A 16,105-nucleotide genomic window follows, 5' to 3' on the forward strand; every position below is an offset into this window, starting at 1 on the left:
TCGAATAAGATTAATGTTTATCCATAAGCTCTCAGTAATTCTTCATCCAAGCTTTTCATGTTGGTAAAGGTACTAATCCTCTGCATCTAAGACTTGCACAGCTCTAAACCTGTTCAAACGTTAAGTCAGATTAGGTTGTCCCATACTTTCCCGTTGTTGGGTCAGATTTTTTCAGGCAGATTTTTTGTCTTTAGGTTGAGTTTTATTTAGGTCAACAATCATAGCCTGTATCCGTGAATTGTCCGACCGTCTCCTCCGGGCTCGTCTTGCTCCTGAGCCCGCACATGCCCGCCTCGGCACCAATCAAACAGGCCGAAACCGAGCCCGGCCCACTGAAGCCCATAATCACTCGCCTCCCTCCATCTTTGACCCAGTCCTCCGTGACGACGTCGTGTTTTCTTCCTTCCCCAGTCGCATCCCACGCGCCCGCTCCTCGTCGCCGTCCTCTTCCTCCATCTCACCCGTCCCTCAGCCTCGTTAATTTTTCGCCCCCATCTTTGAACGCAGCGGCTCAACCTCCATCGTTCTCTCCCTCCTCCTCCCCCCGATCCCGTCCCTATAAATTGCGCCCCCGCCGCCACAGCGGACCGCAAGCACGCAATCACACAGCTCGCTGCTGCTGCCGTCTCCCCGTGTCCTGTCGTTCTCCCGTCGCCGGGGGCGGAAGAGTTCGGCGGGCGGTTGGGGATTGCTCGGGAGCCCCGTGATGGCGAAGCTGTACGTGCAAGCGTTCCCGCCCGCGGATCTGAACAAGAACACCGAGTGGTTTATGTACCCGGGCGTCTGGACGACCTACATCATCATCGTCTTCTTCTCCTGGCTCCTCGTCCTCTCCGTCTTTGGCTGCACCCCTGGCACCGCGTGGACCGTCGTCAACCTCTTCCACTTCGCGGTAACTGCCTCTTTCGATTTCTCTCAAGTCCCAAGCCTCCCCTCCGGCCTCGTAAATTCGTGCGGGGTTCCCATTTGCTGTTGAAATTTTGACCCGGAGTGATTTCATGGATCTGAACTCCTGGAGAGGCTGCACAAGCGTTAATGCGGCGGTGCTATCTGCCTATGAAGTGGCGATGCTATCTGCGTATGAAGCTTGCTTCGTGCTCACTCAATCGGACTAACAGGACAGTCAAAATATAGGAGTTAGTTTAGGTGCGTCCACCTGGCAGAATTGCATCACCAAATTGTGTGCGTAAAGATGAACATTGGCAGGTAGCTTATGTGAATGTCAGGTACTTCAGTATTTGAGTTTAGTTAGTTCCGTTCAGAGTGTGACCACGTAGTTAAGAACAGAACCAAATGTTTTTGTGTACATCAGTTGAGTAAAAATGCTCTTCATGTGTACATGATCAAAGTTGGTCGAAGCATATCGTTTGCAAGCAAAGTTGGTAAATTCGTAATGTCTGGACGCCAAATAACACAAATATCAGCATTGATGATGTTGCTACATATTTTGTCAGCTTGCCTAATAGTCTGCCTTGTTTAGGAACTTCCAAATATGTACAAATGGTACTCTGGAATATCACTTTTAGTATTTTTTTTGTCTTAGATGATGAATTCCACATTATAATATGAATAATAACATTGCAAATTAATCTCATTGTGACTGTCACTTTCTTAGCCTATAGGTGTTTTAAATGTTCCTATCCTCATTCAGGTTAAAGCAAAGGGAACATATTAGGTACTGTTTGTACATGATTAGGTCCTGTGCTATCTGTTAAACATTTGTCTATGGAACATTGTCCAAATAACACTTGCGATCTGGAATGTGAATCCTATTTTTCAGATCACATACCACTTTTTCCATTGGAAGAAAGGAACACCTTTTGCTGATGACCAGGGAATGTACAACACATTGACTTGGTGGGAACAAATGGACAATGGCAAACAGCTTACTCGTAATAGGAAGTTCCTCATTGTTGTTCCTGTTGTCCTGTAAGTGCTGGCCGTTATATTTCTCCGTCCAATTTCATTTTAATTCTCTATGGCTATGTTTAGGAAAAATATTATATGATAGAAGCACTCAAAATGTTTGGTTGACCCACAACACAATATCATGAGAGATATTTGAAATTGCTAAACGTTTATTTTTACAGGATATGGTTAAGTTCCGTTAATATTGAATGACTGGTATAATTTCTTTGAATTGTATTAGATCCTGCATATATGTATTCTCTTTTTCACAGCATAATCTGGGTTCATTTTTCTTTTTCTCAACTATTAAATTGTTTGTACACATCCCTGTTGTAATTGTTTATTTTTGTGATGGTTGACTTAATAGGAGTATTTCCATAATTCTCCAAAGCTTCTTGATCTGTATATTAATCCACTACATGTCCTTTTTTCCTAAAAAAGGATTCTGCAGTTGCTGTAGCTATATGCTATTTTTCAATCCATTCAGAATAATTCAATTGCTCGTATTTTTCATGGAAACCGTAACCTGTATGAACCCAGGCTTATTAATGATTCTTATGTTTCAGTTCATTTTAGACCCACCATCGTGGGAAAATCTCACTGTTTACCACCCTGTTTGGTCAATGACCATTACTATAACTGAAACCAGAATCTGTAAACGAAAATGAATCCACTATCTTGTGAGATCTCACTATTTATCCTCATCAACTATGTTTTTTGAGGTTAGACATATGGACCATAACCCCTATCCTTTCTTTGTAGAAAATAAAAAACTTTTGTGTGTAATCTTTGACTCCTTTCGTGTGCAATTTCTCTGTACACATTAGTTTCTTATTTGCATATCCTTATCTCTTTATTAAATGAAATCTGCTACTAAGACATGCACAAGGTCGACGAAGCGAGTCAAGGTATGAGAGGGCACACGTGGCTCAACCGGGGTTGGCTGGCATACGTGTGGAGCGGTCGAGGGCATGGCCGGGGAAGCGTGACCGGGCGTGGCACAACTATTGATGTCGGGCCGCGTGTGGCGTCGTTAGTGGCACCAGGGCCGCATGCGACAACAATGGGGTTAAACTACATGAGGAAAAAGAAGGGGCGTTTGTCCGAGAGACGCTACATGTTAGTCTCAAGCAGGAAATACAACTTTGTGATAGAGCCATAGGGAGGGGTGGAAATGGGGAAGTTCGACATGTCGAAGATGACGTGTTGTGAGATCAAGCGGTGATGAGTGGTAAGATCAAGACATCGGTATCCTAATTAGGGGAGTGCCCAAGGAAAACACAACAGGAAGAGCGAGGCACAAGCTTATGGGGTAGCACAATGAATATGCGAAGGAGGGAGTGATACCGAAAAGGTCAAAGGACGAAGAAATCAGATGAATAGATATCGAACTCTTGCCTGTTGTCACACTAGACTACCTTAATGGTGCGATCAAACTGAGTGAAAACTTAAGCGAAGAAGTGAGAGGATAAAAAGCATTAGACTCCAAGCGCAAGTTTAAAGTCCACGAGTAATGAGAGCAATAATCAAGAACCACCAAGTAATACTTGTAGCCCAAAACATTGTTAATAGGTGAGATCCACAAATCACAGTAAATGAGATAAAAAAGATGCACAACTTGAGAGTAGGAGCTAGGGAAGGAAATTCTAACATGACAACCTAGCTGGCAGGCGTGGCGCAGACGCCCATGAGTGGCCCTAGCACAAGAAATGGTCGAACTACTAGACAACTTGGACAACACGTCCGTATTAGGTTGACCAAGTTGACGATGCCAAGTGTTGGAAGGAGCTGTAGTAGTCAATGTATGCGTCTAAGACAAAGATGCTGAAGTAGCGGAAGCAGTGGGTCGAGTAGCAAAATCAGTGAAAGTTTGAAGCCGCAGAGTGTACATGGCCTAGAGCTATCACAACGGGCAAGGAGGCTCTGGGTGGCAAGATCCTTCATGTGCAAGTCAAAAGGGTAAAAGTCCATAGAACAAGGATCATCAGTAGCAAATTGACGAACAGATAAAAGATTTTGAATAATGTTGGGGCGACAAGAAAGTTTCAGAGGCGGAAAGAACCATAAAGAACAAAATCATCTCCTGAGGTGACCAGGAGAATGTTCCTTTTGCCAACAATGATAGAGGAAGGATGTGATGGGTGAGAGGATGGGATGAGAAGAGTATACCAACATCTAGAGTGGTGTGGTAGGAGGTACCGGAGTTGGCCACCTAGTCAGTGATGGCAGGCAGAGTTAGAGTAATCCTGCTAGACGAGTTAGCAAGTAACTGTTGGTTCTAGCCCTCGGTCCATGGGGTCCACAACTGAACCAGGTGGGGGGTAGAGGTAGAAGCGGCGACTAGTGTGGTGTTAAAGGTGCCGTGTGGGGTGGTCCAAGGGGACACCCAGAGCTACTAAAGGTCGGCATCACTAAGAGAGCCCGTTTTGGCGGGTGCGGCGATGGACATCATGTGGTTGGGGCGGGCCACATGGAGATGTGGTCCGTCCACGGATTGTAGAGTGACAGCCAGAGAGTGTCATCCTTCCCGTCACCACCACCCTGGCTGCCCCTCTACCGACGACTGTCACCAATGCTTTTGGAACTAGAGCCGGTAGGAGGGCACACCGCTTCTGATACCAATGGAGTAGGCGAGCGTGAGGATGAAATCCTGAAGCTGGATTGGAAATAGTTGTGTGCATAGGTGCCCCTAGAGCTGGAGTTGTAGAGGGCCTTGGCGGTGTTGGAGCGGACCTAAGCCCCCTTGGTGATCTCCTCGAGGACATATAATGTAATGGATCACATATTTTAGGTCCGCAAGTGATTGTTGCGCTTGTTGAGGCCTCATAGAAGGTTGTGGACAAGCATGCGATCGGAAACGAGCTTGTTGAGATCACAAAGAGAATCTTCCATGCCCTTCATTTGGCGGACAATACTTAGTGATGGAGAGGTCACCGTAGATGAAGGTCCGAAGGCAACGTCAAGGTAGAGGGCAGGACCGCACGAGCCTCATAGTTGCCAAGGAACTACTCAATAGCCACCACGCTCGTGGACGACATTCTGGAGCTCGACGATGACTGTGTCGAGTACCAAGAGAGGACCACATGTCCACATTGTCCATTCGACACTAGGATGGTATAGTGGGGCACACAGTCGTAGTGAGGACGTGGTCGTCGAGAACGTAGCATTGCAGGGTGAGAAAGACGAGGTCGCGCTAACGGACTTATGCGAAGGAGTCTGGGTCTAGGAGGATGGGGACCAGAGACAGGATGTTCTAAACACGAGTCCCATGAGCGTGGAGGTTGGCGATAACAACAACCTCGTACACCGATGGGGTCTCAACCTCCTGGTGCCCTATGGAGGGCCTATGGTGGTAGGTCCCTCGAGGTGGCACTCAACCTCCGCAAGTTGGCGAGTGAGTGCGTTGACGGTGGTGTGCTCTTGCTCCCAGACGAGAGCAGTTGTCTGTTCGCGCTCTCTGGCAGCAGAGATTGCAGGCTAAGCAGTTGCAAGGGCTGTGGGAGTGTGGAGACCTCATGTGGAGGAGGGGAGCCTGCAGTGCCAAAGCTAGAGGGGAGGCCCGTGACTAGGCGCTCGCCCCACTGGGCGGTGGGACGATGACACCAGGCTGTTGCTGCTGCGTGGAATCAGGCTTTGGCGGATCCGCGACATTGACGAACACATGGACGACGCTGACGTTGGAAGCCCACAAACAGCCAGGGAGAGGAGATGCAAGGGGAAAAGGTCTCCCAGGGGAGGAGACGGCCGCATCGGCCATGGGAGGGAGGACAGGCGATAGGGGTTAGGGAGTGGCCAAGAAGAGAGAAGATGATGGGGGAGGTCTCCTTAGGGTAGGCGACGGTCGAGCCGACTAGGGAGCGAAGGTTGTCGGTGGCGATGGACAGGGAGGAGCCAACGACCAGGGGAACGAGGGAGGACCGGCGGCGACAACAATCAAGAGGCTGACGACTAGGGGAAGGAGGTGAGGAGGTGATAGGGGTGTGTGTATGCCATGGGAGGGCAGGAGGTGGTGGCTAGGAAGGGCTGGCGGCGATAGTGGCAAGGAGGGGACGGGGACCAGGGGAAGGCGATGTTAGGGTTGGTGGTTATCTGATACCATACTAGAAGAGGATAGTTGGATTAGAGAATACATTATTTATGCTACACATGGGCTGGGCTCTAGGCCCATATACACAACACGGTCTAACACAAAAGATGGGTTGTCAGACACTCCATAGTAGTGACTTGGCTAGTTATAAGGGAATAGGAAACCTTCTGTTCATTTAGGTAGCCTACTTGGCTTGTTTGGTTATATGGGAACTAGGAAACCTTTTATTTATTAGGTAGCCTACTTGGCTTGTTTAAAAACATTACCATATAAACAAATCGTCGAGAAAATTGGAATGTAAGGTATTACCTTTTTATGCATGTCGGAGGTAAACTCCAGCTGGGTGGCGGATAGCACACACCCTAATCCTAAGATGAGGAGGGGGCTTGAGGTTAGCCTGTAGAGAAGGATGAACACAAGAACGCACAAGGATTTAGAGTGGTTCGGGCTGTCAGAGCGTAATACCCTACATCCATTGTGAGTTGTACTACTTGAGTCTGAGTTCGAGAGGACTTGTCCCTTTCCATCGCATGTGTCCTTCCTTTTATAGCCCAAGGGAGGTACGTACATAGTGATCGAGCCCCGACAAGTGGGCCCGATAATCTAATACTAAATACATAGAATACAGAGTGATGATTCCTAGCATACCAAGATCTCCTCTGCGGTCAGATGTCTTCTCTTGGTCTTCGTGCGGATCTCCTGGCTTGATACGCTCTTACCCCATCTAGTCGGAGCACGGGCATAGGCTTTGGCGTAGCCTGATACGTTGTCGTGTGTAGGGGTGTATGGAGGGTGCCATCCTGTCCCCTCCACTTGTTCCACCTCGCCTCGGTAACACGCGGGGAACAATAGGAGTCATAATGACAGGCACCCATGCGGCATATCGAGTCAATGGCCTTGCCTCGGTAACACGTGGATAACAGTGTAACCCGCGCGTTGCATACTGGGCGCGCCGCCTGCCACCGGAGTGGACAGGTGCACGTCTTATCCGTATTTAATACAGGGACGCCTCATGCCAGAGTCTTGTGTCAAGGTCCGCCTGTTGGCTTACGTAACGAGCCATAGGCCACGTGGCGACATTGGGACTCCGCCTGAGCGGGGAGCAAGGGCTAGTAGCTACTGGACACATGGCAACCCCGGACCGCCCCGACTCGAGGATTCAGAAATCACTCGTGGGGATCCGTGCCTTATTCGCAATAGCTTGGATACGTGGCAGCATCGGATTGCCCTTGATCGGGGTCTCGATGGCACACAGGGGTCCAGGACCGCGACCCCATTTGGGCCCGGCCCCCAACTGTAACCTGCAAAGTGCTTCATTTATGGGGACTCGTGGTGCCTCCGGACCTCCCCTCGCCGGGGATCTGGAGGGCTTACGTGGGGCCCGGGAGCCTCCTGCGGGGGCTCGGACCTATGGCTGAAGTTGTCGGACAACTTTGGATCTTGGATACACGATGTCACTGCGCCAGTCCAGCAAGGCGGAGACTTGGTAATAGGCCTGACAGCCGGTAGCCCTGTTGGTCGGGCCCATGCTCTGAGTCGGGTTACTTAGCTCCTTCCCACGTGGCTACAGATCGCCACACAGGTCCTCGTCTGGACCCAACAGTAGTGGGTACCCTAGTTCCAAGGTACCGACCATGCATATGATTTTTTATCGTGGTTCTCAAGGAATGAAATCAAAGCATGTCAGAAAAACAAATACAAATTTTACCTTTGGAAACTAAATACTCTTAGTATAGCTTTCGTGCAGATATTCAGGGCAGTGTCCTGTGCAAATATGAGCTTGCCTTTCTTTTGTGCTTGGTAGCTGCGATCTTGTTGATTCTGTTACAACATTAATCGGTCATCACGAAAGACTTATGGTGCAGTCTGACTTTTTAATGGCTTCAGTAGTTCAATATGAATACCTTATGGAAAGCTGGAATAGCATTGTCTTTTGATCCTTGAAGACATTATCATGCCATTTGATGGCACCATGCACTTAGATTTCAGGAATATTGACCCTGCTTGCTGCTAAGATGAAAAGAGCCTTTTTAATTAGTTAGGAAGTTATCATTAAATGGTACTCCCTCCGTCCAAAAGTCATCATCGTTTAAGTGTCCCGCACCAAGACCAAGGACGCCCCTCCGTCCGCATGGCCGCCACTGTGAAGTTAATTATCTGGCGCTGTTTTGTATTTTCAATATACGCATATGTAACGTCGCGAAAACCTTCCGTTAAACTGCCATTCATCACCCGCGAAACTGAAAATCTGGGCGCGCCACGGACATGCATGCTTCGGATGGAGTTTACGGCAGGGAACGGAGACGTATTTGAAGCAACTGGACAATGAAGACGCATCAAATGAAGCAAAGCAAACGAGGAGCCGTGAACGTCTGGGATGAGGTGCAAACTGTGGTCCCTAGCTTAAACGATGTGGATTCCTCGAAGATTTTATATTGCTTGGACGATCAGGACTTTTTGGACGGAGGGAGTATATGATAGTGTAAGCAATCAAATGTTTACTACTTCTCTTTGTGTAGCAGCCACGCTTGTTGAATGTTGAAGGCCTAGTGTCCAATTTCATGTTGTTTACTCTGCTCTGAATTTGGTTGTCCATAGCCACAGTTCACTGTGTTGTTCCTGGCCATAGTTCACTGGAGAAATTTGCTGTCTCTCTTCTGAGTAATGTTCAATTTGTGGAAACTTGCTTTTTTGCTTCTTGTAATGTCTCATGTCTCTATAGTAGGCTATGTAAGTTGTTTATGTCATTCTAGGACCTGTTAGTATTCTGGGACCACTCACTGGATCTGTTACAAGGATGAACACATCCGACCTTTCTTTCTTTCACTGTCAAGAAAACAACAAGATGAACTGAGAAAAAACACTTCATGTGTAGCATTAACAATAAGCTATAGTTAGCTTAGGCTGTTTGCTGCAGATCGTGTAAAATAGAGGATTTGCACTGTAAATTACACTGTTTGCAGAGTGAAGTTTGAAATAGGGGATGGGATACGATAGCTGCTGGAGACAGCCTTAGCTGTCTTAGAATAAGCGTTATTATAAAAGACATTTTTAGTGGGAATGTGGGATAAATCTTGAATGTTGCCATGTAGGTGGTAGAGCACCTTTTCTAGTTGTGTAGCAACGGACATTGGAGTTTGTCTAGGGTATAATGTGTACAATTGAATGCTTTACCTGCATTTGCATAGCATAATGGTGTTCACAATAGTTCAATGCTGCTGTAGTTTTGACAGATATTTGTCAGCTTGTACACGTTGCTGACTGTTCATTATGCTGATTCTGTTATAGTTGTAGAGCTGTGGTGCCATTAATATAGACTGATCTTTCATGTGACTTGTGCATTCTCCTGTCGCTAATCTTTTCAAGCACTCCATCAGGTTCACATGATATATAGTGAACATGCATGATAGACTATAGCTAATCCTAACAAAAAGTTAACTACTCTTCATGCTTGATTCGTTACTACTATTATATGCTAATGCAATGAGTAATGTAACGCAGAATCACACTATTTTTATCCATTATTCGCAGAAAGATACTATCAGCCATGTGTTTCTTTTTTTTTTTATCTAGTGTTTTTGTTACTAACTGTAGCTTGCATTCCCCCCATATTTCCTTACCAGGTATCTGATAGCTTTGCACACCACAGACTACCAACAACCTATGCTCTTCCTCAATACCCTTGCCGTCAGCGTGCTTGTGGTCGCCAAACTACCGAATATGCACAAGGTCAGGATTTTTGGAATAAATGCTGAGAGCTAAACAGCGTCATCCTTCACCAGACATTTTACCTATATGCTTTTTCAGAACGGTCTGTATGTTCCCCTTCTAGTGCTTTAGTTGGGCTCATTCATCAGAGTACCATAGTTTAAAAGTTGTTAGCAGATGGGCCTTGGTCGTTGTATAGAGAGATGCTCAGAGGCTGGACTGGACATGTCGCTGCTGTACATCTGATGTGCACAGATTCTGTACACCCTTAATGTTGCTATATGGTTTGTTGCGAGCATCTGTCAGTTGCTATATATGTATGTATAGTATCATTCTTGCAGAGCAATGTTTCCTCAGCTACCATAATACTAGTACCAAAATAGCTCCACAGTACTGGCTGCGCGTATGGCAGGGGCAGGTGGTGATGGATTGAGGGGCAAAATTATTACAAACAGTTTCTGCACTGGCCGTCAGGTATACGTTGGTTTCTTGGTGGGAAAACTGTTTGCTTTCCTCACATTGACAACCGATCGTCTGAAAATGAGCTAGGTTCGTAATCGTGTGTCACGAGGATCTACTCGGAATTGTTTGTGACACTACAATTCCTTGGGGCTAGTCTGTCAATTGTGGCATTGTGATTATCGTCTTTTACTCGTGCTGAAGGATAACAAGTTCACGCCTTCGCGGTAAAAGTAAAACTCTTTTGCTGAGGGTAAAGGTTACCAAATATTACATCTACCTGCAAGTCACCAGTTAGTCAGTTACCATCAGAAGGCAGCTTCCTCCCAGTTGAAAAGTCGAGCAGAGTGACGCACGCCACGCGGTAACAGCAACACCCACTGCGCAGCATCCAAGTCGCACGCAGACACCCGGCCGGCACCTGCAACAGGTGGTGCGCCGCGGACCTTGGTCGTCCGCTGTACGGACTGCTGTTTCGGCGGCCTCCACCACGGTGTCTGTCTGCCAAGCGACGGCCATCGGGACATGACACCAAGACGGAATCGAAATAACATGGCTTGGCTATCCATCTCATACTCGTGTGGAAGGAACTGAACATACATACGGTGAGCCCCAGACAGTTTCGCTGTCGTGTACAGTACCGTCTTTGAGCCCGGCCGGCTGCTGGTTCACGCTTCTCAGCCGTGTCAGCCGGTCAGCCCGTCGCTACCAAAATCTATTCGTTTTTGCTTCACCGATCACCCATGGCCATGCTATGACATTGCCCGGCCGGCTGCTGGTTCACGCTTCTCAGCCGTGTCAGCCGGTCAGCCCGTCGCTACCAAAATCTATTCGTTTTTGCTTCACCGATCACCCATGGCCATGCTATGACATTGCCCGGCCGGCAGAGCTAGGTGAATGGAAGAGCTTTTCCGCTTGCCGGCCGGGGTCCGCCGGGATTGCGTTGTCTCCGCGAGTGCGGATGACGGTGAAAACATTGCCATCCCCCGCGATTCCCTGCACCCGCACCCCCACCCCTTCTGACACGCGTTTCACCGAGACTGGGATATATACTTGCCTCGACCGTTCTTTTCCCCCCTAGCACAGTAAACTACTGTACATGGCATGCTCCCCATCAGCTGCCGAGTTGGTCTGATCTGATCCTGTAATTACAGTCTAACAACGCACATGAATCTTTTTTGGCAAAGAGTGTGCCTCACTGCATTTGCCGTTTTTTCTCCGAAGCCAGACACGAACGCGCCGGATCGTTTGCAGCGTGACCGAAGCATCGATTCTAGACCAAGCGAACGAGTTAGCGTGTTTGGTTCGAGAAATAAGGTATTTCATCGTCTTATCAGTTCTCACATTCTTGTTTGGGTTGTTAAATGTAATAAGTTGATCTATCACTATTTCATTTCTCGTAGTCTACTAATTAGTAATAATATGATAAATAAGTTTATTCTACTAAATTTATGAAATTGACTTGTAATGCACCATCTCCTCTATAAAATAGATTAACTCTTCATACCAAACGCCCCCTATATGTTCGAGAATTTAGCTAGTGGAACTTTCCAGCACAAACTGCGCAGCGAGTAATGGCGTTCAGCTGCACAATAGCAGCTGGCTCTCGAGGTTCCATGATTGTACTGTTCCGGTTATCTGTTACCACGACGGCGAACATGCTTACATGGAGAGCAGTGCCAAGCACCGGCACATGTTCATGCACGCCAGTCCTTAGTCCTTACTAACAGGAACATTAGCTGTTGTGCATCAGATTAGGGGAAAATTCCCTACATACCGGATGCAAAACTATTCTGCTCTAGCTCCTTACATTTATGAGCTATAGACTCATATGGACAGATTACAGAAGTTATGTTTTCAGTCCATATGAGTCTGCAACTTATAAATGTGTGAGGGACTGCAATGGTATACCATTGTCCTGTTTATGCTTGCAACCTATTACAAGTTAACCGGGTATGGTCTGGTTTGGGTTCTGCCATTTGTGTGTTCTGGGTGTTTGCTCAATTTGTTTTTTCAATGGAAAGGCTCCTGCCAATTTATCAACATCATAGAACCTCTTATATGTGTTTCCTAAGTTTCTGGTGGTCTATCTGATTTTAAGAACTGGGTAACAAACTTAACAATTGCCAACAATTGAATCACAAAGTCAGATGCATCTCATACGTATATCAAAATCAATTCACACACATATAATGATCAATGTATAACTTTATTACATAAATTAAATGACTAAACAAAAAACTAAACAAGGACCACGAACATGACGACGATCCACAAGTAATCATGGAGCAATGATAGCATGTAATTCTTCGTAGTAGTCCTCCTGATGATCTTGGTCTGAGCAGCAAATTCAGTAAAAATAAGTACACTTATGGTTGATACTCAGTAAGTGGGCAAGAACAGTATAGTGTAAGGCTAACCAAGAATAAGACTAGGCATAACAATCCATATTTTAATTAAGTTGGTAAAATTTTTATTAACAGTTACTTATATATAAGTTGATACCATCCCATTTAAATAAAAGATCATAACTAGAATACCAACAATAAACCACATGCAAAATCCATTTAATTTACTTCCAATATTAGTCATGTGAGGATCTAAGCCGCTCTTGACCGTGAGCACGACTGATATAATAATTTTACACTCTACAGAAGTTGTATATCTTTTTACCTACAGGTCATGTTACCCATTTGTCAAGGGTCATGACTCACATGCACCTCTTCTAAGGAAGTGTGGTAGGGTTCACTACGAGACCTTTACAAAGATCCATTAGTATGGAGGTAACGTGCTAAGGTTTCAACATGAGGTGTAGTACACACCTTCCTCGACTAACCACAAAGAAGATCAGTGCGAGAACCGATCCATACTCCAGCAACGCCTCCCATCTTGCCCTTCTTGTAAGGTTAACCTATAACTGGCTTCCCTAATTAATTAGCCAAAACCAGAGACATAATAGTCCTTGTGGTTGTACCGTTTTCTTGGATTGAGATATTGGCCTGGGTGGATTGTGATATCTTGGTTCAAGACTTAAAAGGGCTCGCAGGAGTAAGTACCGTGTGTTCGAGAGTAGACAGGGTGTTACAAATGGTATTAGAGCTGACCCTCTCGGTTTCACAGGAGTGTGTGGGCTAGGGTTTTGGACATATGGTGCATGCCGAATGTGGGCCTGAAGTGGTCACATGGTAATGGCATATGACTGCACTAGACACATAGACATGGCTAAGAGGGGAGGTTTCTAGCTTGGGATTGACCGACGAGGACATCGATCTTCTAAGGGAAAGGAATGAGATATCCTGGCCCGGGTAGTCCAAGACTTAATATGATTGATATAATACTCATACCAACAAGATGTATCTTCTTTTTTGGAAGCCTAAAAGAACCTATAGGTTAAGCGTACTTGGTCTAGAGCAATATTAGGATGGGTGACCGAACGGAAAGTCTTCTCGGGTGTGTATGAGTGAGGACAATGTGCGCATAAAAGACTCGTGTTGTTTTGTGGAGATGAACTATTGAAAGGGAAATAGGGTCAAACCTTTTCCTAAATGATTTTGGTGGTTGAATTGCCCAACACAAATAATTGAACTAACTAGTTTGCTCTAGATTATATGTTCTACAGGTGCCAAAGATTCAACACAAACCAATAAAAAGATCTAAGTTAGGGTTCAAAAGAAAGGAGCAAAAGAAACCGAAGAGAACCCTGGTCTGGCGCACCGGACTGTCCGGTGCACCAGGGGCCGTACAGGCTGAACTCCTCACCTTCGGGTTTCTGAGGCGGCTCTCCGCTATAATTTACCGGACTGTTCGGTGTGACACCGGACTGTCCGGTGTGCCAAGCAGAGCAACGGTCGTCAGCGCAACGGTCGACTTCAACGGTCGGCTGACAACGTGAACAGTGCGCGGACAGTTCGCGCAGAGTCAGAGCAGTGCCAGAAGGTGCACCGGACAATGAACAGTGCATGTCCGGTGCACCAAGAAGTCAGAGCTCCAACGGTCGAAACCGTTAGAACCCTAACGGTTGGGTGACGTGGCTGGCGCACCGGACTGTCCGGTGCGCCCATCGACAGCAGCCCTCCCCAACGGCTGTTTTGGTGGTTGGGGCTATAAATACCTCCAACCACCACCACCTCAAGACATCCAAGCATTCACTACTCCTCATTCAATACAAGAGCAATACACAAACACTCCAAGACACAAATCAAAGCCTCCGATCAAATTAAAGTCCACAATTCAACTCTAGTTTTTAGGACTTGTGAGAAGATCGACTTGTGTTCTTTTGTTGCTCTTGTTGCTTGGTTGGCTTTCTTTTTTCTCTCATTCTTACTCTCAAAGCCTTGTAAGCGAAGCAAGAGACACCAATTGTGTGGTGGTCCTTGCAGGGTCTAAGTGACCCGGGAAATCAAGGAAGGAAGCTCACTCGATCTAGGTGACCGTTTGAGAGAGGGAAAGGGTTGAAAGAGATCCGGTCTTTGTGACCACCTCAACGGGGAGTAGGTTTGCAAGAACCGAACCTCGGTAAAACAAATCACCGTGTCATCCGCGTCTTTTGCTTGTGATTTGTTTTCACCCTCTCTTTCGGATTCGAATTTATTTCTAACGCTAACTCTGGCTTATAGTTGTGCTTAAAGTTTGTAAATTTTAGTTTCCGCTTATTCACCCCCCTCTAGGCGACTTTCAACTATGATCTTAAATTGCCGCCATGAGTAAATATCGTTGGTTCGGCAGTGGGCGGGGTGTTACAAGTTGTTGATCCATGTCCCACAACCACCAATATCACAATAAAACCAACAAATAACATATCACAATAATAAAGCATTATCCATGTTTCCTGAGAAACAACATCCCAATAAACCATGTAAAGCAACTAGTAGGTCTACCTATACCAGGTGTAAACAATGTATAGAGAAAATAAGACTAGTCATCACTTAATAGGTCTCATTAATTTAACCTAATTGTGCATAGTATTAGTGAGAACATAATAGGACCAAAGAAACGTGATCAATAACTTGCCCTTTAAAGCAAGATCTTGCTGCCCAGAGTCTTCAACTCGGTGACAGAGGCTACGCGCGACTTCGATGAACCGAGAGTACACCATGGCCAGTAATATAGGACAAGAAAATGCTATGGGCGTGCGGTTCTCGCTAGGACTGGCTCGCTCGGACAAGGAATAGAGTTTTAATTGAAGTTGACAAGACAGTTCTGGCGTCCAGGTCCCACAAGCAGAGGCAGAGAGCTCACGCGCACGCCCAGGGCACCACTCTGAATTGAGAACGACTTAGGTCTTGTTCGTTTGTGTCGGATTGCACCCAGAATCGTTCCAACTAATCAAAGTTTATATAAATTAGAGAAACAATCTGATTAGGAATCGTTCCGACCCATCAATCCGGCACAAACGAACAAGGCCTTAGGATTTACGCTTTCGACGTCGGGTGGGCAGCCGAGACGAGCAGGGATGAGGCCGAGTTAGCACAGACCAAGGAAAAGAGCAAGGGGACTGGTCCGAGCAAATAATCATCCCACCAAACTAGAGAAAATAGGAAAAAAACCTTTTTAAACTTTCTAAAAAAGAGTTTAAATTCAAATTCAAAAAATTTAGATACATATTTGAATTCACACAGGCAATGCTCTAGCATGTAGTGCACAAATATGATTTTACATTTACCCATACATTTATTTTTGGAAATAATTTAAATACACAAACCATATTAAAAGCACTTTTAATTTAAATAAATCTTGTGAAATTTATTTTGATTTCAAAAATATATATTTTGGTGTTACGGAATGATATCACCTGATTCATTCTATATAAGAATATAAGAATTAGTAATAGTAATTTCCATTATTTTCATGCATTATACATGCACAAATAGAGAATAAACAATTAATCTTAGCTAAGAGCAACTCCAAGTGATTAGCTAAAAAGACTAGCCAAATTTATCGATT

General features: G+C 45.9%; 1 protein-coding gene across 1 annotated transcript; it reads left to right on the forward strand.

The window, feature by feature from the left end:
- The first annotated feature begins 417 nt into the window (after positions 1–417).
- LOC100282213 (ORM1-like protein 2) lies at positions 418–10,041 on the forward strand. Its single transcript, NM_001155125.2, has 3 exons — positions 418–892; positions 1,781–1,929; positions 9,619–10,041. Exons 1-3 carry the CDS (start codon positions 707–709, stop codon positions 9,755–9,757), a joined length of 474 nt encoding a protein of 157 aa, NP_001148597.1. The 5' UTR covers positions 418–706; the 3' UTR covers positions 9,758–10,041.
- Positions 10,042–16,105: the final 6,064 nt, after the last annotated feature.

The sequence above is a fragment of the Zea mays genome, chromosome 5 (assembly GCF_902167145.1).
Source record: "Zea mays cultivar B73 chromosome 5, Zm-B73-REFERENCE-NAM-5.0, whole genome shotgun sequence".
NCBI classification, from domain to species: Eukaryota; Viridiplantae; Streptophyta; class Magnoliopsida; order Poales; family Poaceae; genus Zea; species Zea mays.

Coding starts and splice junctions, on each gene's coding strand:
- LOC100282213 (NM_001155125.2), top strand. CDS start 707: ATGGCGAAGCTGTACGTGCAAGCGTTCCCGCCCGCGGATCTGAACAAG. Junction 893..1,780: donor TCAACCTCTTCCACTTCGCG/GTAACTGCCTCT, acceptor CCTATTTTTCAG/ATCACATACCACTTTTTCCA. Junction 1,930..9,618: donor ATTGTTGTTCCTGTTGTCCT/GTAAGTGCTGGC, acceptor TTTCCTTACCAG/GTATCTGATAGCTTTGCACA.